The 24,662-nt window shown below is 40.4% G+C and overlaps 1 protein-coding gene across 1 annotated transcript in view; it reads left to right on the forward strand.

The window, feature by feature from the left end:
• Positions 1-24,662, forward strand: part of ca16b (carbonic anhydrase XVI b) — a 112,724-nt gene that overhangs the window by 19,241 nt on the left and 68,821 nt on the right. The window contains exon 2 of the mRNA XM_084349561.1: positions 7,172-7,276. Coding sequence (XP_084205687.1) covers positions 7,172-7,276 — 105 coding nt within the window. The remainder of the gene's footprint in view (positions 1-7,171; positions 7,277-24,662) is intronic.

The raw sequence follows: 24,662 nt of genomic DNA on the forward strand, positions 1-24,662 counted from the left end.
TTATATAATTTTTCATTGAGTCAGTCAAGGACCAATGTTTATCTCTAGACTAATGGGCTTAATTTTGCTGTAATATGGCTACATTTCTTTGGCCGGAGGGTGCTGACGCCCTGTTTGCTGAAACAGCTTGTTTGCTTTTAGCTGTGTAGGCCTAAATATCTGCATTGGGATTTGAGTTGTTGTTTTATTATTTCTGAGCTTGATGTTTCAGGCCTGAGTCCCTCTGTGCCGAATCTTTGGCTGATCTTGGCAGTTCTCATGTTCCCAAGTCCCACGGTGTGACTTAAACACTTCCGGGGATATCTTAGCCACATCGCCCACTTCCCGAGGAATGAGAAACACATGCGCTCTCAGGATCAAGCCCCGCTTACCCACTTGCTTGTTTTACTCTTTGACTTGACCTGGAAATAAAACAAGCCCATTTGAAAGGTGTGTTTGTCATAATTACACGCGTTAGCAATTCACCATAACAGAAAGCTAAGCAGATGTCCTTACGTTTGACAGTTGACTCCATGCATTGCAGATGAGATTTTCCAGACAACAGCTGTCTCCCTCAGTATACACATTTGTTGCTTGTATACATAGCAATTTTGCATCAAGAGTCTGCCCTTTTATACACTCATGATGCTGTGAAATGCGCAGCTCACTTCTGTTTAGTACGACGGGATAATGTAAGTTGTTTAGAGCGTAGTTTGTCTAATTAGTACATTTAATGATATGCCTTCGCTCTCCCTCTAATTAAAGGACAAGCTGGGAAAATGGGAGTGAATGAGTTGTGTTTCCCTCTCCTTCAATGGCTGCAAATACATATAACTGTATGAACGCAAAGCAGGCAGATGCTGGAGGAGAATGTGAACGCTCACTGACATGTTGGAAAAATATGCACTTTATTCAAACACTAGCTTTGCCACGTCGCCTTCAATTCAGCATTTGAAGGTAATGTGATGGAGCTTGTGAATTAAATTGCAGAATCTTAGTGTTCATGAGTTATTTTTCACTTTTTTTTTTTTTTTACCATCTGGTTGACTAGTGAATTAGTGTCAGGAGGAGACATAAAATATTGTTGCAAGTTTGCTAAGGTTACATTCCCTTGATGATTAAATAAACCAAACTTTTCTCAACGGTAATGCCTTTGGCAACAAAAAAATAACACCAGTCCTGTTAGGCTAATTGGGAATTTGAGCTGTTCTGCTTTCACAACTAGTTCCCAGTTAAATTGACATTATGTAGAAATTTGCATTTTGTGTGATTTGGCGCCCCCCCCCCCCCTCAGTTTCTGAGGGCAACACCACTGTCGTAAATGCCAATCCCAGGTTTGCAACAATTTGTCAGACATAATGTAGGTGCTAACTGTTCTCCCACACTAACTACACACAGAACTCATTACACCATAACAATGTTAAGTGTTGAAAACTTGAAGTAAACACATTTAACACTGTGATCGTACCCTCTCACTGAAGTTACATAGAAACAGGTGATGGGGGCTGGAGTGGCTGAGACAGAGACCATTCACCCTATTACAAGACACTGTACCATGAAATTATTTTGAAGCTATCGTTTTAAGGTAGAAAAGTTGCATAGTGTTGCTTTAAATAGGATATAAAGGTGTGTATAAAAACACAGCAGAATACTGTGAACATCCCTTTGCTCTTAAAAAATAATCAATATTTTCCTGAGGGTCAACACATCCCATGACAACACCAAAACCAACAATGAATTGATCCACAGTCTGATATAGCTCATTCCTCTGTGCCATAAATCTGAATTTTTGTCCAAACACGTTTAAAAACAACACATCAATGAGCCCCACTATTGTTCCTTTGTGACATTTCCCTTCATTACCATTAACACAGGCTTTGTAGTTGGTATTGAGTCGGTCCCACACACACCATCCTGCTGGAGTAATTACACGCTAACGCTCATGGCTGAAAATAGTCCAAAGCACTGTTTACTGCTGTTGTCGAGCAATGTTTGCTAAAAACAACAGTGCCCAGCTGTTTTTTTGAAATGGAAGTGTACATTCGTGACCTGACTTTAAGCATTTCTGTCTTTAGGAGTGAGAGTCTGAAAGCACTGAGAGACAGGCTAATGCGTTATTGGTTTGGTCTTTTCATGGGATTTGTTGATAACAAAATACAATATTGACAGCGTTCTCCTTTCAAGCCAAATGTTGTCAGAAGATTGTTAAAGGTAATAGATCAATTGATGAGTCCTTGTGTTTGAGGGGAATTATTCTTTATTGATTTTTTTTTTTTTTTTAGAGTAGTTGTTGCATATAAGTGAATAAGAAACTGGGCATTATAACCATCTACTCTATGTCATCATGAAAAAAAACCCCCAGCCGTATTCATCTACTTTTATGTTTCATTTCTCTTGTTCTATTTTCCATTTTCAGTGTTTTATTAGACATTAGCCACCTATTGGCATACAATGCTTATTTTTCCTGTGCGGTGAGAGCTGTCACTTCCGTATGAATCGCATTTGTAAGTGGATTCAAATTGTTATCACACCTGACTCTGTTTCTGTGTATGATAATAGGTTGAGCACTGACACTATTTCAGTGGAAAGAATTTTCAGATGTTGATTTTACATTGTAATGCCTGCATGGATTTTCTTTCAAAAAGTGGTACCACACAATTAAGAGAGCAATCTAAAAATATTTCTATTTATTTATTTGATATGATGTATTTTTGGTCTCATGTCATGCTTAATGAATCCGGAATCGGAGTGATTATGCAAACTGTAGAAGGATATCTCCTGTCCCTAGCAATCGTGAGCTCGAAAAACACCTTAACAACAGCACATCATGTATAATTTACATGTGTTATAGACAGGAAAATTCACCCCCTTGCACACTTCATCACTCTGCCACTCTTTGTTTACCCAAATTACATGGACAGTGCAGCCCAGGATGCATGCGATAGCATAATCCATCCCCAAATAATCCTCCTTGTGACATGGATGTGCCAGGCCGGCCGTCCTTCGCGTACCTGATGCTTCCATTGGCGGTGAGATTGATATTTCAACTGCGGCCCCCCGATGACTAACGCAAGTTAAACGCTCCTGTGGTTGTTGTTAGGCTGCTGTTTTTCAAGGGCTCTCAGGGGTTCTAGGCTTGTTGTTGAGTGTGATATTATGGAACAAATAGCAGGGCTTAATGGTGGTGTAGATGATTTAACTGCCCTCAGGGCAATGAAAAAAGGGAAAATGGTTTTGTATGCCCAGACATTGTACAAGGTGTTGTTCTTTCTCTAGGTGCTTTTTGAAACCTTTTATTTCCTTTGAGCTCCCTGAAAACATACTCAGATGTGGAAAATGAGGCAACATTCCTCAATGCTTAAATGTAAAAATATGTGTCTGCGTATAGAACATCTCATTCAGATAACCGGTTAACCCACATAAAGGCTATTCACTGGTGTTTTCTTGATTGAAGATTTATGAAGGTTGGAGTGTAGGCTCTCCTCAGCCTCCCCCTTCAGGCCCGGCACAGCCTGCGTTGTCTGCTCGGCTCTATCAGAGATGCTGTGGCTTTAATCCTTCTGCCCACAGGGGACGGCTGACATGGATGAGTGTAAACTGTTGACATGGTGCTGTCTCCTATGCTCTCTGATCAAAGACGGTGTAGCCCTCCTGTCTCACAACCTGCCTCCAAATATGCTCCAAGTCTCAGCCACAGAGACACCCTCTCTTTCTTTTTTCACGCTTTCTGTTAACCCGTGTTTCCCCGCAGTGAATTGACACACGTGACGATAACAGAGCAGCTATTTATTTCTGTCTTCACCCGTGTAGACTCTGTGACCTCCCTCCTAGCAATGAATTTGATTTGGAAAACACTATAAGTGGCTCATACCATAGCGGAGACGAATTTTTGGAGACAGCAGTGCGCTGACTTTAAGTGCAATGAAAGACTTGGCTTGATGTAGTGCTTACTTTAATTAATCCCCGGTAATGATGCAACTATTAGTAAGAGCTGAGCTCGTCTTAAGTGGCTGGAGATGTGTGTGAGTACGTGCGTGTTTGTATTTGATGTGTGCAGATGCTGAACAAGCCGATACAACTCGCCATGTAAAGGTGGACGGCTTCAGTGAGTCCAGGGAGCTCTGCTGTTGTTACCTTTACCTCATTGGACAGCACTTGCCATGGTTACTGTGTGTATATAATAACAGAATGTAGATTTTATAACTGTTAATCTTGTGGGAAAGTCCATAAACCAAACAAAATCTGTATCTATATTGGTAGATAATCCCATGTAGTAGGGCTGAGTGTGCGATTATTTTGACAGATAATGCGATTGCGGTATGAGTCATGCTTTTAATGGGGATGATCATTTTTGCATTTCATTTTCCCTGAAAAAAATGGAAAAATGTTGATGTGATTTTTTTGCTGGGGTTTGTACCAGACAATGTTCCTTTATCGGCTGGAGTATCTGTAACAATGCTGCATTCATGAAGTATGTTGTGACACATTTGACCTTTTTGCTAGCACTAGTGTATATGAACATTATTTATTTTAAAAGAAATGCATGAGTACTACAGTTTTATTAAAAAAAAACTCCCTCACACCTTCCACCATCAACAACGTTTCGGTGCAAAGACCCTCATCAGGTTATTTTAGTTTTATGTACTGCAGCCTGTAAGTGTTTTTAAGTGGTTGTGTTGTCGGTGTTCTTGTGCTAATATTGTGTCACAATGAACCCATGAGCAGACTGTCCTGGTGTTTTTTTTGTGCACTTTGGATGTGATAATAACTGTTTTACCGAGCTGCATGTTCTTAAGAGCAACTGTGTGAAAAGCTTTAAAACGGTGAACACAGTATTAAGTACAATGTGTAACCAGTTGTACAAAAAAAACCTCCAGTAAATCTAAATGGATTCAGAAACTGTGTTGCAGCAAGGAGCGGTGCTTTCTGCCCTCATTCCGAGTCTGGCAGATTGTCATCTCTGCTTTTGTTTTAGTTTTTCCTGCCATTCCCTTTTACACAGAAACAATCTGCGTACCCAATTGTTTGCATCCTTCCAGCGACAGGGAACCAATATTAGCCAATACATCTCCTGGTTTTGAATGCCACAGTGGGTTTCGACTGCTTGCAGCAACACAAAACTCTCTTGTTTTTGCTCATGCACCTGATTGACAATGGCTTCAGCCAGACATTTTCTCCTCTACAGGCACAGTCTGCATCCGTTACGAGGGCATATTTTCCCCAATGAGTTTGATTATTGCAAGGCTGGGACTACACATGCTTTACAGAATGTGTGTGCTTAAGGACAATTTGTGCCTTTAGCGTTCGCTGTAATTCTGTCGAGAATGTTTGATTTCTTTCGGGCAATTTGCCCCAAGAAGCTAAAGGGACATTTGTGCCCAGAAGACATGGGGGCTGATTGTCTATACTCCTGGTAGGGAGACATAGGCTGTCTGCTTTTTACTAAATTAAGTTTTCACATAGGGGCTTAGCAGGAAAGCTGTTGTGGCATTGTTGTAAACACATTGACTGTCCACTCTATTTAGTTTTTTTCTTACTCAGGCCAGCTGCTGCTGTAAAGAATTTGATTGATTGTAGCTGTGGGAGACCTAGAAGCATCATACGGGCTGAAGGAAAAGCTCCTCTTGTTTTGAACAGATCCCTGATGGTGATGATCATTACCACCCATTAAGGCATTGTGTCAAATGATGGCACCCGGGCTGAAAGCAAGATATTTTTTTTTTTGGTACACACAGTCACCTCTGTTGCTCTGGCTTCTTTTTCCACTGAATCAGTTCAGCAAACCAGAATTTGTCAGAATTGCCAGGCTGGTAAAGATACTGGGAAAGTTTTTCTTGTTATTTTTCAGACTTTGTCCACATGTAAACAGATATTTTAGATTGTTTTCCTCTGTGTTTGGCCTCTCCTTGACTTACAAAAGTGTTTGGGCACTGTCAAATTGCACTCTGAATAACAGATTTTGCAAATCCCTCGATTATGTGTAAACAATGACATCATCACCTCAATTCATGCATGCACTTTATGATTTTCTGTTATGAGCATACAGCTACAACAACAATGGCGGACTATTGGTTACATACATGGTTTGTTTATACTTTGGTCACACTAATGTAAGTTCTTTGTTAGTACTGCTTGGTCTCATTACAAAACAACAACTTAACTTGAGTGGATTTCTGTGATTTTGGATCATTTTATTTAAATAAGTATAAGCTCAGTTTGGTTTTATTTGTCTCTGGTGTTTGAAGAATCCTTGACATGGACTTTATCGCCACTTACTGGCCTGGCATCCTTGTTTGAGCGTTTGGAAAAATGTTTGCGTTCTCGTGTGTACAGACATGTTTTGCGAATGAGAGTTGTGTGAATAGAATGGATGGGAAAAAATAGGCATTTTGAAAAAACTTTGTATATGTATGGACAAGGCAATCAGTCCTCTGTGAGAGGAGCTTCAACAGCTGCAATTAGGGAAAAGATTTGAGGCAATTTGACTGAATACTTCTATTGCAAAACCGACTATACATCTTGAATGATTCTGAAAAAAACAGGATTATGTTCCATGACTATGTGTTTAAATTTTCAATGCGGTGCCTTGCTTTTATTGATTCGTGAATAATCTGCACATGACAACCATCGCAGTATTTTTACATAATCAATATACACAACAAGGCAAATTAATGTGAAAATTTTAGATGCAACACGCAAACTGATATTTTATATATATATATATATATATATATATTTGCCTTTATAAAGGAGCTCATTTTTGTAGCTGATGAAAATAATATTGAGATATTACCCAGCCTGAGGAGACATGAGATAATCCCCAGTCTGCAGAGTCAGAGTTGGACACATTAGACACTCATCCATCACTCCACTCCTTCATGACCTGACCTGCATGAACGACACACTCCCTTCTTCATCTGCACTAAAAACTGGCGATAGACATAAATTCTACAAAACATAAGCTGAATCTCTAAGAAGACTAGACTTTGTATTTTCACATTTCAAAAAAAAAAAAAAAAAAAAAAATCCTTTATAAATCTCTCAGTATGTTGCCGAAATCTTGCATACATTTTCTCAGACATTTTTAATAGACTGTTGAATAAGTTGCCGTATTTGTTCATTTGTTCAGCATGTAAATGAAACTGTTCCTTCCCCCTGTGGATTTTCTCACCTCTGTCTCTGCCTCCCACAGTTGTATCGGGTGGCCAACCTCACCATGCTCTAGACGGGCACCATGGGAGCGCAGGCGTAATGAGGGAGAGGAGGGCAGCCGGTGACCCCTATTGGTCCTATTCAGGTGAGCTCTCATTTGTGCACCAGCCGGAGCTCTCAGTAGGAGGGGAAATGTATTTCTTTGACTCGCTCACCCCTGCTACCTCTTGCCTATATCATTTTCCTCTTTCTGTCTACCATTTTCCCAGTAACCTCTATTCCCTCCTCACTGCAGTAGCCAGAAGGGCTGAATTAGTTTAATAGAAGAGTATACCTGCAGTGTGCGTTTTCATTTTTCTTATATATAATAACTGATGATCAGATTATGTTTTAGACAGCTGCCATTAACCACAAATGATAAGTCAACTCAATTAAAATGTTTTTATTGTCAGGTTTGGTTCAGGCGTACATGCACAAGGATTGAAATTGCAAAAGCAGACTTCCATGTGTATTGAAATACACTATCAGAAATATAGTAGACTTTAGTTTTTCTGTAATTCCTGCCTCTGTTATTAATATGCATGCTTTTAATGTCAAATTAAGTGCTGCTGGGACTTCAGGCCTCTAATCTCTCAGCTATCTACCTTAACAAAACTGGAGAGATGGACGGATGTGGCAGCCCACAGTGAACTTTCAGAAGCACGCTCTAATGGATGATTCATTATGTGCACTTTCATGCTTGTAAATATTCTCAGAGTAGTATGTGTTTGCATGTGTGTATTGGGACTGTACAGTCAGGGTGTGTTTTTCAAGTGAAGTGGTAAATTGATGAGCGAACTCTGTTCACTGAAGTCGTGAAGGGGGCAGTAGCTGAGTTCTAAGCTTTTTAAAAGTTGTTTTTTTGTGAAGTGTGCAAAAACAAATTTGGCAAGTCAGATTAATACATATGTCAACAGTTTTCTTTAAAACTGAGAGGCATCTTGTCTTTCGAGTTTGTACAGAAATGATAATTTTTAGATACACTTTAGTACTCTAACCAACATGTAATATTTTGCTGGGAACAGCTCGACGTTCCGAAACACCTCCATTGCGAAACCCCTCCATTGCGAAACGCTCTTCCGAATCCGACTTTCAAGTTCCAATTACTTCCCAATATGGTTAGGGTTAGGGGTTAGGGTCAGGGGTTCCACAATAGCCTTTTTGGAATACGAGGTCTTTAGAAAAAAATGGGAAACCACGCCATTATGATGAATGGAAGTCTATTTTCGGAACAGCGGGGTTTCGGAAAAGCGGGGTGTAACCTACTTTGCTGTAGTCATGTAGTAAACTAGTTTCACTTCTAAAATATATGTAAGAATTTTAGTTTTAAACTCAAGTTATCAACAGAATATGAAGAAATAACACATTTGACATTATGTCAAAGACATCTATGTACTACTATGTTTTAGAGATATCTAATGAATTTAGCCTGTGAAACAGCTAGCCCCAGGCCCTCTTTCTCCTGGCAGCCTGAAGCTCCTTTGCTAGCAGTGTAAGCATCAAGACTCCCCTGGTAATTGGACTAGCTGAGCAACTAACTGAGCTAACAAGCTAATGGCAGCTCCAGCTAGCAGTTCCTCTGGTCATATACTAGTCTCCCTACACCTTCTTACGTATTGCACCTTTAAATATTGATGCTCGATGAGAAAAACGCTCCTTCTGCGTTATTAATTCCTTCATGTTTGATACTGTGATGCTTTTTTAAAAATGTTTGGGCAGGTGAGATGTATTATTTGGCTGAGTTCTGATAAGCACACATCAATGTTCTTTCACAGCACTGCTTCACATTCACCTATCTACACACATTCACACCCCAGTGCAAACATAGCCTTTGGTTTGCCATCGAGCAGCTCCGGTGGGAAATGGGGGTTATGTGCTCTGATGGAGGGCACCTCATTGGAAGAGCTGAGAGAGTGAGGACCAGTCAGTAAAATTATATTTACAGGTTCCAGGGTCCAAAAACATCACTGAGCAAATAACTAACTCGGCTCCTCTGCTTGGAGTAAATCGAAGCTCTGAGAATTATTTTACTGGGGGAATATTTTGTCTTTGGCACTGCTGTTGTGAGGAAAAAGATGTATGTATGCATATACATCAGGCTTGAATTAATTTTTTTTTTCTCACTTTCATTTTGCACACATTTTTCAGAATGCCACATACTGTATGTCTTATTTGTGTGGGCAGGAATACTTAACAAGACGCAGGCTGCTAACTGGGAGAAGATAGGATCACTTACTGTTTTTAAAAAAAAAAAAATTGTACAGGGCAAGTGGACAAAAAAATTAAGAAACATCGGGTCAGTGAACTCGCTGATGGGTTGATTCTGGACATTGGATTCAGTCTCATGCAGAGCACTAATTCCTACCAGTGAAGGCAGCTGGCTGATTGTACAGAGAAAAAGGGAAGCATTGAGGGAACACAGAAATGTCCATTGCTTTGGAAAGGTAATTAGTGGCTAAGGCTGTGAATGGGGGACAGACAAGCGTGCCTTAGCAGCTAAATGGTTATTAAGGGCATTTGCTCTGTGCAAGTGAGTGTAAAAGAAACGCACACAGTAGGGTTAGCCTGAAGCTAACAGGTACTGTTGAAAAATAGACTTCAGCTCCTTGAGCTAGACGCATGTAGAGTACATAATATATAGGTGAGCACGTCATCCATTGTTTCACACATCCTTTCCATACTCCTCACTGTGTATCCTGCAGTCTGAAGAATGTGGAACACAGTGAGTCTGATGAAGTGGAGCAGAAGCCAATATAGTTGAGTAACAACCTCTTTAATCCTTCATTTTTTCAGTTGTAAAAGTTTAATTGTGCTGGATATGTTTTAATACACACATTGATTTCTTAGTTTAGGTCATATAATAAGATTGTTGCGTTACCAGAAGTGTAAACTTCGCTAGAATACTGGCGTTGAAAGGATACTTGTGACCTCTTTCGATACTACAGCAGAAAGTAAAAGATTTACGAGGAACACAAAATTAGATTCTTTTTCTTTTTTAAATATTAACAACCTGCTCACAGTGCTGAGACAGAAACAGTCACAGAACGCATACCAACACAATTGTAGGGCTGGGTATTGTGAAGAAATGTTTAAATTCAAGTACTGATACCTTGACTTCGATACCAGTTCCTGATGAATCAATCAAGCCTAATCAAAATAAATGAAAATGAATATCAAAAATACCCATCTCTCAATATTCAATCCGCCCCTTTGTCTGGATCTGCACCAGGAGTTAATGAGGTCTTTTCTGCGCTAGCACCCATCCTCCATCCAAATTTTGTGGAAATCCGTTCAGTAGTTTTTGTGTAATCCTGCTGACAAACCAACCAACCAACCAACCAACCAACCAACCAACAGACACATGCCAAAACACAACCTTCTTGGTGGAGGTAATAATGTTAATACTTGGGCAGCCTTGGGTTAAAAATCTGATTGCAGATCTGCTCTCTTTTTTTTAAATAGCTATCAAATGCGGCCATTGCATTGTTTTAAACAGGTGTTAATGAAAAAGAATCATCAAGTATATATCAATGTCATCAGTATCAAAATATGTTCCAGAGTTTTCATGATAAGAATAGTATTTTACACATTGGTCCAATGCATTGAGGAGCGAGGCACACAGTGTAATGAGAGCTCTTATCATCCCATGACACGTCACCTTCCTGTGTGCTTTGGATATGAACCTCGATGTAAGTAGCCTCGAAACCTACACCCTGAAATTTGATTAAAAGTTATTTAAGGCAAGCTCTGCGTGCGTGCGTGTGTGTGTGCGTGTGTGCGTATGTGTGTAGAGGCATTTTTCATAAGAGGGATGATATCATACTCCCTATAAGACTCCCACAGGAACAGGGCTATGCATCATTTTCCCCTTTTTATATCTCTGCAGGTTTTCACTTCTTCCCTGTTAGTTTCTCCGGTAGTTGTAATGTTTTTGGCCAATATAGGCGGTAGTTTGCTTTTGATTGCACTCTTGTTGATTTATTGTTCTAGTTTAATTACAGCACAACAGTTGGAGTACCTTAATGTGCATTTGCAGAGGCATTACGCTCGATCCCCTCGAACAGTGTGTAGATTGAGAAGAAAAAAAGAAGGAAAAACCGTGCAAAGAAATGATGGCATTAGATTTAGAGAAATATAGATTAACGCCCTCGAAGATATCCCTCTACTCTACAGTTGATTTTTATTTTCAGAACATTATGTTTCATCAAGCCCCTGAGTTAAATCGCATGTCATTCCAGACTGACATGAAGCAATTAGGTCTAATGAAAGATTCATGTTCTTGCTGTGCTCACTGGGAGAATTTATGATTTGAGTTAGGAAAAAAAGATAACTGTGCTTGGTCGGGGGAAGCTAAAAAAATGCAGTCAAGAGCACATGCTACTGTCGCCCAGATCGTTAAGAAGATGATGATGGTCTACCTCCACAAATGAATAATATAGCTATTAAGGCGCCACATCCCAGTGATTTTGCACATTTGTAACTTACTCCAAGCTCTGCACAGATCGAGCTCCTGCTGTCTGTTTTCATCCAGCAGTCATGGATGTCTGGATGGAAGCCACCCTGACGAGCTGTTGTAGCCACTGAAAGAGCCTGCGATTGTCTGATACGTGTGGATTATATTTCCCCTCAGCCTGTTTTATTCCACATCGCCGAGGTTGCCGGTGATCATTAGCAATCTTTCCACTCATGTCTCACATAATGAAGTGAATGAAGTGTCATTTTCAATCAATTGCTATGTTGATCCAACTTAATTAGTACTTTAGAGGATACAAAACAAGATTAGGTAACTCACTCTTCTTGATTGCCAGGGCTGTTTGTTTTGGCTTTGAATTAACCCTGATTCTACTGCCACACACACTTGCTGTTACTGCCTCTTTTGTTTCCCCACTGCTTCAGATCCTTTCACATTATTTTCTTAATTTCTGTTAAAAATGAAAAACATGCCGCTAAGAGCAGCATTGATTATTTCCCAGCTTTAAAGATAAACATGTCAATCATGCAGTTGTACGATTGACCGCATTAATAGAAATCTTTATTAAAGACAGGCAGTTGTTTGAGCAAATACACCACGCGACGAGGGTTTTTAGCTTGATTTCAAATTGTGACCATGTCTCTCAGACTGGTTAGTTGGTTTTGACATGTTAAACTGTATGATTCATATAACCTGGCTGGACTACGTGCTTGTGAAGGCAGTGCACTTTGTCTCTCGCAGCTTGACACCCCCCTATAAAGGCTGGAGGTAAAAGAGCAGTGCCATGTTGTCATGGTGCCCGACAGAAGGAGCTCTGCCTCCTGGAGGTAATGAATCGAGAGGAGGATTGCTCCCGGTAGACCATGTACGAGAAGCACTTGACTTTAAAGCAAAGCTCTCTGACTATCAGGCCTTACAGAGGGTATCTATGGAGGACAGAGTATGGAAAATTCTATACAGGGATCTAGGGACATTCTCCTCAGGGATGAAGATGAAAATACCAGCCCTAACGTATGTTTTCCTGGCGAGAAGGACTGAGGCAATTTTTCCAAGAGCTCCAGAGATCTCGCCAAGCTCCCACTGATGAAATCTGATTTATTGTAAATAATGATGTTTCTCCCCTGATTGTTTTGAGACAATCAAATAACGGATATTAAAGTCATTGTGGGATTTGTTTTGTATCATGAATCACGATACACAATTTTGGTTGTCCAAATGAACACTTCAAAGCAATTGTTAAAATCAGATTTCTGCCAGAATGAAATACTTGGAATGGCAGCTGGAAATCACAGTTGAATTTAATTTCCAATGATCATGCAGTTCAATGACATTACCATCATCTAAACAATATGTCCTGTTATTTTCCAAACAAAGTGACTGTAAATATTATGAATCTCAGAAGGTGGATGCAGTGTATTTCATTTAAAGTAATCTTCATATTCATTTAGGAGATCTATCATTTGATCACTGTGTACACCAACCACAATCCATTCATATAAAATCTCATCTTTTCAAGCGACCAAACCTTGCATCGATTCTTGCTTCACTACCTGATTCCGGTCCACTAGTTGGTAAAGGTCAGCCTCTGACCCCCCCAACCTCCAAAATCTAGTAAAGCCTTTGAAGTAATATGTCGTCTCGCTCCCTAAAGGGAGTGTCGCTCCAAATTACATCAATAGTCATTTTGTATAAAACAAATACATTTTTTATTAGTGGCTACAAAATGGTGTAGTGTTGCCAAAGTCGCCGTTTGGAAGCAAATTACATAGGACTGCACTATTAATTGAAATATTGACAAAATCTCAGGAAGCTGCCATGGTTTGATAAAGGTAAAATGTGTGAACAGCATTATAATACATTACTGTAGTACTGCAGAGATGCCCTGGCCTGCAAATCTTGTTCTCCACATACTGGAAAACAGGTATGTTTGGAAAGACTGGGGGTGTTGCAGTATACTATTACTGGCGATCATCGTGGTATTTGAAAATGAAATATTGATATTGTGTCAATAATACTCATAAGATACTTTTGAAACCTCAACATTTTGATGCATTGATAAAATGTTTTATAATGACATCGTAGCCCTGTGAATCCAAATCAAATTGCCTATCCCTAAACACAAGAGTTAATTCACAAAGCATTGCAAATACTACTTCATTAAATGTTTACTAAAGCTCAAAGAATAGGCCGTGGCTCAGGAAGTAGAGTGGGTCATAATTTTCATTGTCAATGTAAAAACCATTAAAATCACGATGAATGGACGTTTGTTGGGGTCTGTACCAAACAAACATTTGTAGGCCAGGGCACCACTGCAGCAATACATCACGACACCACTCCATTTCTTACCTCATGCGATTTTGATGATATTTCGATTAATTGCGCAGCCCAAGCCAGCACCTCGCATGGTAGTTTAGTGCCATCGGTGTGTGAACGGGTGAACGAGAGGCAAATTGGGTGACAGCGCTATATAAATGCAGCCATTTACCCGTGAGCCATTTTAAATCGACCAGTTAGAGCAACCCCTATCCTGATTCCAGGTTTTGAAGGCAACACACAGAGAGGGAATGACAAGTGTTAAAACACCTGCATGCCTTGTTTTCCATGTAAGCCTGCATGCTGGCAGCATAGTAACAGACATCGTTGCCAGTTGACACATGGCAGCCGTCCAGAAAAGCAGCAATTTATCGTACTCAACGCCCCTGATTGGTCCGAGACTACTGTACCCTGACTACGTCTGTCTGTATGGTGCATTAGTATGTGCCACAGGTGTCAGCTGACGCAACGCTACGTGACAGGACTTTGGTTTGTGTTGCACATGTAGGAATGTCCCCCTTTTTTCCTTCATTCTGAGAGTATGAGCAGTGTTATTTTACAGCAGAGTCCAACCCCTAGGATCTTCTGAACTTTGTTGTACTCATCCTGCAACATTCCTTTACCTCCTCCCGTTGCCACAGTGCTTTCTAGACTTGATTAATTTCCTCCTCCTGGGAGAACAGAGCGAGATTCATCTGTCTTACACTCTAGCATTTGTAGTCACAGCCATTCTCTGTGATGATGGAAGCTTAACACAACATCATCTATATTCCTCCAGTCTCGCTGATGTGTCGTATCAACCTGTAGTTGTACCTGCACTCATTTTCAGAGAAAATGAGAGGTGCTGGAACACTAATTATTAAAAATGAATTTTGCCGGGGCCCAAGCTGACTCATTATTCATCTTGGTTATTGCTAGCAGTTTGGATCAGCCTTCGTGTGCCAGAATTGGTCCATTTGTCTCTGTCAGGGGTGGGCCCTTGACAGATGTGCCAATATGGCTGCCGAAGTTCTGTGCTGGGGGAGAGGCATCTTAATTCTCCATGATGTATCACACTGGCAGCAACCAATTTAGCAGAATTGAGCTCCAAATCATCTTACTTCCCACTGCTTCTGACAATCTGTTTCCTTTCTCTAGACGAGGTAAATATATTAAGCATGGAAATAAATTAGGGATTCCCACGCCCTGGGCTAAATCAGTGAGTTTTTGTTGGAGTTGATTGTTAGTATTGTCACATTAGCATGCTCAGAGAACAGTATCCGGACCTGTGCCGCCAGGATGCATAAAGGGAGGGCCCAGTGCACAACAACTATGATAAATACTGCCAAATTTTCTATTCCTCTGTTAAGGACAGATTGATGTATTAGACCGACAGGTTTGTTGTGCAAACCTAATTAATTTAATTTCAGGTGTCACATGGTGTTGGTGTGCCTTGTGGCAGCATATTAGGCCTAGTTGGTGGCTCAGCTCCAACATAATGGATGTGGACATGCTCGGCCTGCTGGGATTGCAATATTGCGGAAGTGTGAGATTGCCAGCCCACAGGTTTTCTCTCTAATGTGGTTATGCTGATGAGCTGGAATGAGCTAGCTAGCAGCTCAGCAAATTTTTAAACACATAATCATGATGACTTACTTCGTAATGAGTACATATCCCCCCCAGAGGTGAGGAGCTAACTGTAGGGTGCAGGGCCGTAATAGTGGCATAATGGCAAAAATGTTGGAAGACGTGCGATGCCTTGCTTGAATTACAAAACAACGATTGATTGGCAGTTACATGTTGAAATGCTGGGAGGTGCGTTCGCATAAGATTGCACTTAGAGCTGCGAGGCACGATTTATGGCTTTAAGCACTGCATCACTTCTAGATAACCGAAGTTCCCAGGCTTGTTATATTGTTTATCCCGTGCTGCTATCTCTAGTTTACTGAATTACACTGCTAACTATTGATTCCTGTCTAGATTCTAAATTATAAGAACACTGGCTGTGTAAACATGCAGCCATTGTTGTCCCTGCTTAGCTTGCAGAACAACGGCAACATAGAAGAGTAATAGCTGCTGTGGGGGTGAGCTGAGCTCAGAGAGGGCAATAGCTCAGTGTGGTTCAAGCCTTTTTTTAATGTACTGTGTTATTCTCTGAGCTAATGGTGCCTGCGTGGGTGGGGGATACGGTTTGGTTTAAAACAATCTGTAATCAAAATATGCTGATTAGATTTTTCGTAATTGCATAAATTTTCGGTCTATAAAATCCGGTTGTTTATCACACTTACTGCTGGATAGCTTAAAGTACGGTGAAAGTTAAAAACTCTTCACATCGCCCCCTCAATGCTGCCATAAAATCCGAAACAACCTGCACCATTATTCCTCTGCAAACCCAAAGACATTTATGTTAATTTAGGTTTTCATATTCTCAGAGTAGCAGGCGGAGGGAAGATCACTCAGGCCTGTCATTCTTTGTCTTGTTGAGTCTCATTACTCATTTAAGTGGGAGCTCATATACCTGCGAGGGGTAATAAATAATGTAGATGTATCATGAAATTATTGGGGTGGAAGCTGTTCCCTGCTTTATAAAATGCGTGATCGTCCAAACCTTTTGTGCACTAAGCAAATACCTCCTCTGATTTTCTGTCAGTATCTTCTGCTTTTAAAACTGAAAATGAGACTCTTCATTCAGCATCAGTAGGCAGGATTTATAAATGGACTGTGATTGAGTTGAGCAAATATAATCATCATGTTAGAACATTTGGTGAGTGTGCTAATGTGTCCAGTTTCAGCCATTTCCCTGTCATTTTCTGTTTCAAAATAGGTTTTTAGCCCATCACAGCAGCAGAGGGAAACTTTGAAGCTAGAGGGCAAAGGGCCACTTTGTCAGTCATCCATGTGCATACCACTGCCTCTGCTATTTCACGTCATTAGCTGCTTCAGCAGCATCACCAAGCATATATTTTCATTTCATCTACTTGCCATTTAAGTAAGCTGATTTCTCAGTGCATGTGTCTGTAGGAGGAAAGGTGCAACAAAGAGTCCGTGGAGGGGAAGTGGGAATTCGTACTTTTTAAGAGCAAACTTTTTATGTATTTTTATGTCCATAGCAAGTGCAGACCTGCCCACACAAACTTTAATTATAAAATGGATGTAAGTGATCTTGAACAGAATTCACCTCTCCTTTGGGATTAATGTTCTCGTCCTCTGTGTCAGCGTCCTCCTCCCTTATATCCCTTAATTTCCCCCCTCATCTATCTTTCCAAACGCTGGCCACATCTCCCTTCTGAGCAGGGGTTTGCGTGTGGATGCTTTGGGGGTAGTGAGGAGGGTGAGACACAGACTGGATTAAGGCTGGATTTAAAATGGCCGCTTGCTGTGCTTAGCTCAACACTCATCTGGGGATGTGGTCATGTGCTATCTTGTGATTTGTGGCCTAATTAGTGGTTTTGGGGGTACTCACGAATAAAGAACTTGCACAGTTCCTCTGTCTCTGTTTTAATTTCTCCCTTTCTCTTGCCTCTGTGTACAGGCTGGCACATGTACCCACATATGCACACAATCTCCCACTCTCAAGCTGTAAAAAAAACAAGCAAAAGATGACTGTGAAACCACAGGAATAAGTTGCAGACAGAAGGGTGTAACTGTGCAGAGAGAGGCCTCTCCACAAGGCCAATTTATCATCATCTGCCGGAATAAATAAATGCTTGCTTGTTTAGTTCAGGTCAAAGTGCACAGCTGCAAAAGTTACAGATAGGAATTTGGCTGGAGATGATGTTCACCTCTGCCAAGAAGGTTATGTTAAGGTGGCCTCTGGCTGTCTGTTTCAGTCTGTTACCAACGTATCTCACACTAATGGCTGGGATTGGCTCGGACCTCGTTGTGTTCAGCTGTGATCTCTTCAGAGAGTTCATGCAACAAACAGGAAGGCACCTATTAACTGTGGAGACTCTATGACCTTTCTTATACAATAACCATCATCTAAACTTTGGCTATACGCAACCGTTGTACTGTATTATTATCTCCTCAAGAAACGGCTGCATATGAAAGTGGTGGTTAACTCGGGACATTATTAGGACTTAGACGAGGTTTTCACTCTGTTAAGTGGGTTCATGTTTGTGCCTTGCTTTGCATAAATATTTAAATGCCTCTTACTGATAAACAAATCAATCTAAACTTGTCAGTAAGTGAAAATATTGCCACTGCAGCTGCTGCAACTACTTGTAGTAGTACTTCTAGAGAAAGCATCGTTTAATTGTTATTTTTATATCTTTCCTTTGAGAGCGAATCTCTTTCCTCGTGTGTGAGTGAGCGCATTTTTGTATTTCTGTTTCGACGAACAGAAATAGAACAGCTCATAAATCTTCAATAATTTCTATGTCAGGACTACAGTCCGTGGATCTCTGTATCATTCCCAGACAGCTTGTGTACATGTGATTCGCAGAGCTGATCTCCACTTTGGGTTGAAAGTCTTGTCTTCCTTCCCCCTGACTTCATTTGCAATCTGTATCTGATATTCTAAATAACGACCAATTTTAGATACAAGTTGTGCCCGCACTTTGTACAGAAGACCTGCTGAATGCATTGTATGGTATATCTGTTACTACTATGTCACATTTTAGACATTTCCAAGGGATATAAGCTTTCATATCATGAGTGTTTTAGGGGAGGATTATTGAGCCATTCTGCAGTTTTGACAGTATAAAATTGGTGTTGCCTAAAATAGCAGCTCTCGCAAAACAAGATGTACAAGCAGGCGAAACAAAACACCAGATAACATGTCATCTGAAGGTTCACTGTGTGGGTGGAGATATTTCACCTCTGCCTTCTGACTCTGGCTAATGGTCTGCTTAGTGGTGACCTCATGCTGTGGGGGTCATCCTGATGCCATGACAGGCAGGTAAGTGAGAGGCTTCTGTGTGTCTCAAAACCTCTGTCCCTTGGGAGACAGCAGCCTGCCTGTCTCTTCATGCCCGTCCCGGTTTTATCACTGCTGTGACCCATAGTCAAGACCCGCAGTCTCATCCTCCTGCCATCCCTTAGTCAAAGAGACAACGGCCCTCTAGCAGGCATCTACCGTCGCTCCCTCTCCCCTCCCTATCTGATGGCCAGCTGCTTTGTAGGAGACTGGTGACACAATTGGTTCAGTAATCTTTGAGATGTGTTTGGCATTTTCAGCCACGCTAGCTGTGTGGCTTCGGGCATTGCAATGTCTGACTGTCTGTCGTTCCGCCCCTTTGGTCCAGACTGAAATTTCTTTTGGATGGATTGTCATGAACCTTTTGTACAGATGTCGATGGTGCCCAGAGGATGAATCCTATCGACTTTGGTGCACCCCCGCATTTTGTACCATAAGCCGGTCAAAGTTTGAACCTAAAAAATATCCACACATCTATTTGATGGAGTGGCACAACATCTTGTGCAATCACGGTTGCCAGAGGATGTATCCTAACTACTTTGATGATCCCTTGGCTTTTCCTGTACTGCCATTAGCAGGTCAAATATTTAACCTGTAAAGTATCTACACATCTACTGGATGGACTGGCACACAACCGTGTACAATAATGGTTCCCAGAGGATAAATCCTATTCACTTTGGTGATCCTTTGGTTTTTCCTGTATTATCACTAGCTTTTCACTTGTAATATATTTACACATCTACTTGATGGATACATCGCACAGACAATCATGGTACCTAGAGGATGTACCCTCATGACTTTTGCGATCACTTTTACTTTTCCTCTAAAGCCCCCAAAATTTTGACTTGCACAATATTTGGTTTATGAGAAAACACCTGCAAAACTAATACAATACACATCAGCCTCAGCTGTACTTTGTGTTTAGTGTTAATTAGCATATGTCAATATGCGAGGCTTCCAAAGCTGTAAGACTAAAGCAGTCTAGTTCATCATTTTATATGAATATAGTTGAAGAAGGTGACGTGAGACATAACACATATACGATGTCTGTCTTTTAAAAGTGAGTTTTGCACCGTGAGGCTATTTTAGCTGCATTCTACTGTCATTAAAATGATTGATGTACCTAACTCTACTTTAACCAAATGTGTACTTAAAACTGTCACAAGACAAAGGGAATGCCATATAGAGACCCTGTTTCCCTTAACACCCAATTGGACTAAAATGATTTAGACTGACGAGCCAGCATTGTCCTTGTTAAAGCTCTGCACTCCCGCCAGCGAGTTGAGAAAGTGGTAACGGTGTGCCCTTCCTAATAGTCAGGTGCGTAAGTCCTAGCTTAGTGGAAGTTCCGAGAGCCAAAGAAGAGATAATTAAACTAATGGATGAAGCTGCATAAATGGAATATAAAGGTATGACAGTTCACAAAGAGGTGATGGCTTAGAGTGAGATAAGGTACTCGCTGAAAAGGAGTGTAACAATAGGAATAGATGGAAATAGTGATGTGTCAAATTGGAGATGGATTCTGTTATATTTTGTGTGTGTGTGTGGGCACGTGTGGGCACGTGTGTGCATGTTGGTGCACAGTCTAAGCATGCACGGCTCTGATTTATTCCATTGAGAGAACCACATCATGTGCTGCTTCCTCTGAACAAACAATTCCAACATAAATGCATATTGTGCACATGTCCTCACACACTTCAGCCTCCGTGCTCCATCTCCATTGTAAGAGTCCTCTAATTTGAATAATGACTGAAATACTCTCTGATTATTCCTTAATATAATATTGACTTTAATTTGAATACAGTGGCCATTTCTGATATGGAAACGTCCATCACATGACCAGCTGCAGGACATTTATGAGTGCCGAGGTTAGCGTCTGTGCTTCCGACAGTTAGCTGATATGAAACAGTTGCCCTTGGACAAAGCGGAGTAATGTAGCGTCACTAATCAGCGTTTCACTTTGCGGCTCTACAGAAGAGGTGTGTGTTCCGCTCCACAGAGTGCTCACCTCTCTCTACTGTTTACAATTAACAAGAGGTTTCCTTACGCTGATGCAGTATTGGATTGATGTCAATTTGCAGCGATACACAGAGAGGGTGAACCCTGAGAGAAAACATTTACTTTGCTTTATACTGTGTGGAAAAACAACTTTTAAATGGGCAACTGTGAAGTTTAAAGGAAAGGGCTTTTATTTATCTGCCTTTTTTTTTCTTACTTAATTTATGCAAAACCATCTCTCCTAAACTTAGTCATTAGCCGGACAAACATACGGTTTGTAAACTGAAGCTAAGTGAAGCAAATTAGAGGGAAGTGTGTTTATAAAACATCTCATGCATCAAATATTTGAGCCGGATCTAAATAAAGATCTCTGTGAGAGGAACAGTTTGTTAGACAGTAAAGTTTGCCGGAGAAGCTGCTACTGAAACAACTGTTACAGAATCGTGAAAATGGGTGCAGGTCACAAAAACACCCGTTTAAAACATTTGGCCATAATTTTTGTTAAGCCAATTACTTGTCAAGAATTATTTCTTACCCTTGCTGTTTTTGGCAAACAGAATTAAATTCATTCAGGAACAGCCTAGTTTTCACTAATCGAAGTTATCATGTGATGCATTTTGTTTTAATTTGACTACTTTTTTGATAATTGGTGGAATAAAAGGAGTAAAGAAATTTTAAAACAACTGTTGATCCAGAGAGGATGCATGCTAAGATTGGATTTTTTTTTACTATTGCATACCCGTGGAATTAGATACCATTACATTACAGCATCACAACATTGCACACTTAAATTGCATAATGAGATGTTTAAATATACCCTGGAGCTAAACATTTTTTTAATTGCATCATCCAGTGCATCATCTCCAGAAGGCATGTTATATTTAGGCTGCTTATTTTTGGCCCAAACACAATTACTGGTCAGTTTTTTACTGCTACAGTTTAGTAATTTGATTACACTAATGAATCTTTGTTTTGAGCTTCGTGTGCTTTGGAGATGGTTGAGCTTGTTTGTATGGAGGTCACCATTTGACACAGTGAATGCACACAAATAATGAACAAATTTGTCTACTTAAAATACTGCCATTGTTATAACAAATGCTCAAATTGTCTAGCACTCTCTATTCAAACATTGTTCGGATTTAATCCACAAATCAGAGCCCTGATGCACAGGGTCGGCTTCAGAGAATTGGCGCCAACAAAGGCTGCCTGATCAGTTTGTGTCACCTCTTGATTAAAGTTTAATTTAACTGTTTACATTGGCAGCTTTTACAGCACGATGAAACTGAATTTAAATCACATTAAATAAAAACAAGTGAATAATTTGAATCATAAATAAATGTATTGTCAACACTCAACACTTGCATCATGTTACTATTCACTAAACAACCAAACAGAATAGAAAAAAAACCATCATAATTCTGCATTATTCAGTGAAGGACATAAACACGTGGCGCACTTAAAGCCTGAAATATTCTCATGCAGAAAAAATAAAATGGGCTGCTGATAACTGACCTTGGTTTTTTATCTAAGCATATGAGTTGAGAACACTTTAACTCAACAGCTCAACAAGCAGATTTTAACTCAACAGCTATGAGATGCCAAAGTTATAGTTTCTAAAGTTTTAGGTCAAGTAAGAGGCGCGGATGGTCAATTTCTCAGTTAGAATAACACACTGCTTTTGTATTGCTATTATTTTTCTCTCCAGTTTCATTTGATTAAATATATATATATATATATATATATATATATATATATACACAAAATATATATTTTGAGAATGAGTTAATCACTATACTGCTAAGCAGAGGTATCGCATAGCTGTGTTTTTTATCTTAACAAACCATATATCAAAAGTGGAATTAACAAGATAAATGTGTTTACATTGGGCCGTCATGCACTGAGCACTCATACAGTGGACTCTAATCATTCAGGTCACACCCGTTTTTCTTTGCTTTGAAAGGTGGATATCGGAGGTAAGCTAATTATTTTGTGGACATGCGTGCAGAAAGATACCACAGTCTACAGCTGTTTGATCTGACAGAGCGGGCCGTCCACCTGCTGCTTCTTCTCCAATCACCTGCCTCGCCTGTCGCAGAACAGCAGCTGTGCTGTGAGGCAGAACAAACAGGGACATGTAGAGAGTGACGGCCCACAAACTGCACCCATCTCATTTTACTTTAGAACGATGTATACGCTAGTTTTTGCAGAACCCATTCAAGAATAGACTTGCAAGTGATGCATTGTTAGAGTCTATGATTTTGTCTTGAAGTAGTAGTAGTAGTAGTAGTAGTAGGAGTAGTAGTAGTAGTAGTAGTTACTACTTACTACTTAATACTTAATACATTTGGCAGAAATGTTTCATGTATTGTATTGTGTGCTGACCATCCAGTGATCCCTTTAGAAGTGAAGCTTCAGAAACATTTGTCGGCATGTTGGCTGCTTGCCATATTGAAGAGGAAGCTGTTAAAGTTTTTGAATTGTAGGGGAAGCTCTTCCTCATGGGACAGAATGTATTTCTGTCCCTCTTTTTCTTTACACAAGGTCCTGGAGATTATTTTTACAGACTAGGGGATGTTGTACTTAGGCAACGGCCAACACCCAAGAACAGGAAGCCACAGTTTCTATGAAAGTCCACGAGATGGAAGCAGATAGCGCCAAGGGAAAACAATATTTTGGCTGGAGCTCATTCTGGTGGCCAATTAGACCCCAATGCTTGTATGATTTACCACTTCCTCTACCTGCTTTTATGTGTTCGGGGCTGCTGTGCGGAACACAATGAACCCTGATTAAAGATTGAGCTCAGGCTCGGAGACAGCACTGGCGCCATTCTTATCAGATGCCTACTTCTCAGAACTCAGCAAGACCACCTGAAATCAATGGATGGATGGTTTAGTACACTGACATACTCAGAGCGAGCATGTTTAGACTTTTTAAGCATCGCTAGTTGTGTAAAAAGCACTTCACCGATACCAATGACTGCAAATGCTTTTGCTTTTGAATGCACAGTTCTCCCAAAGGCCTCATATAGGCGCCTAACCAACTACTCAATATTTGATCTCTTGGCAATGCTTGATACATAAATGTGTTTAAAATAGAAACAGTTATTGCTTGCCAGTACAGATTTGTAAAGGGCAGTCAACATATTAAATTCAAATTCGAGTGAAACGAATAGTCAATTGGGAAACGCACAGTATATCTAAGGATTTGAAGTCAGCAGGCAAATATTGCGAGCCCTTTGTCTTTTAAAGCAATCGACTGAGACACATTGTATATGCGGAGAGACGGATGGATTGTTTGTCTTTTCCTCCACCCTCTCCTGTAGACATGGGCTGGAAGTGAAGCCCGGATCTTGAATGGCTGGGTGGAGTGAAGGGTATGAGGTCACACAGTTAATTGCATAATGAAACATGTCTGGTTTAAGATAACGCCTCAAAGAAACCATTATGTAATCAGAAATCGGAACTAGCTTAAATTTGATTAAAATCTAAAGTGCAGTCAGACCGTATTAGGTCACTGATATGTTTTTCATAATTTTGGCTGTTTTCTCCAGCACATTGCTTTTAAACTCCAACAGTTACTATCCAGTGTTTGCCCTAGGACTTTTTACAGCAGCGGTGCCAAAAATGGTGAGTCTTATTTAGCGCCACCGGAAGAGATTTAGTGAGTAAGCTGGCACGAGAATGCATGATAACATGAAGTATTAAGGAACCTACTAGAATGAAATCAAATAATTTCTGCCGGGATTTTTTTTAAATTTCACATATAGGAGAAAAAATGGCTGCCTCCTTGGTTTTATCACATCAAACTCAGCTT

Source organism: Pagrus pagrus (assembly GCF_965226575.1).
Source record: "Pagrus pagrus genome assembly, chromosome: 3".
Classification (NCBI taxonomy): Eukaryota; Metazoa; Chordata; class Actinopteri; order Spariformes; family Sparidae; genus Pagrus; species Pagrus pagrus.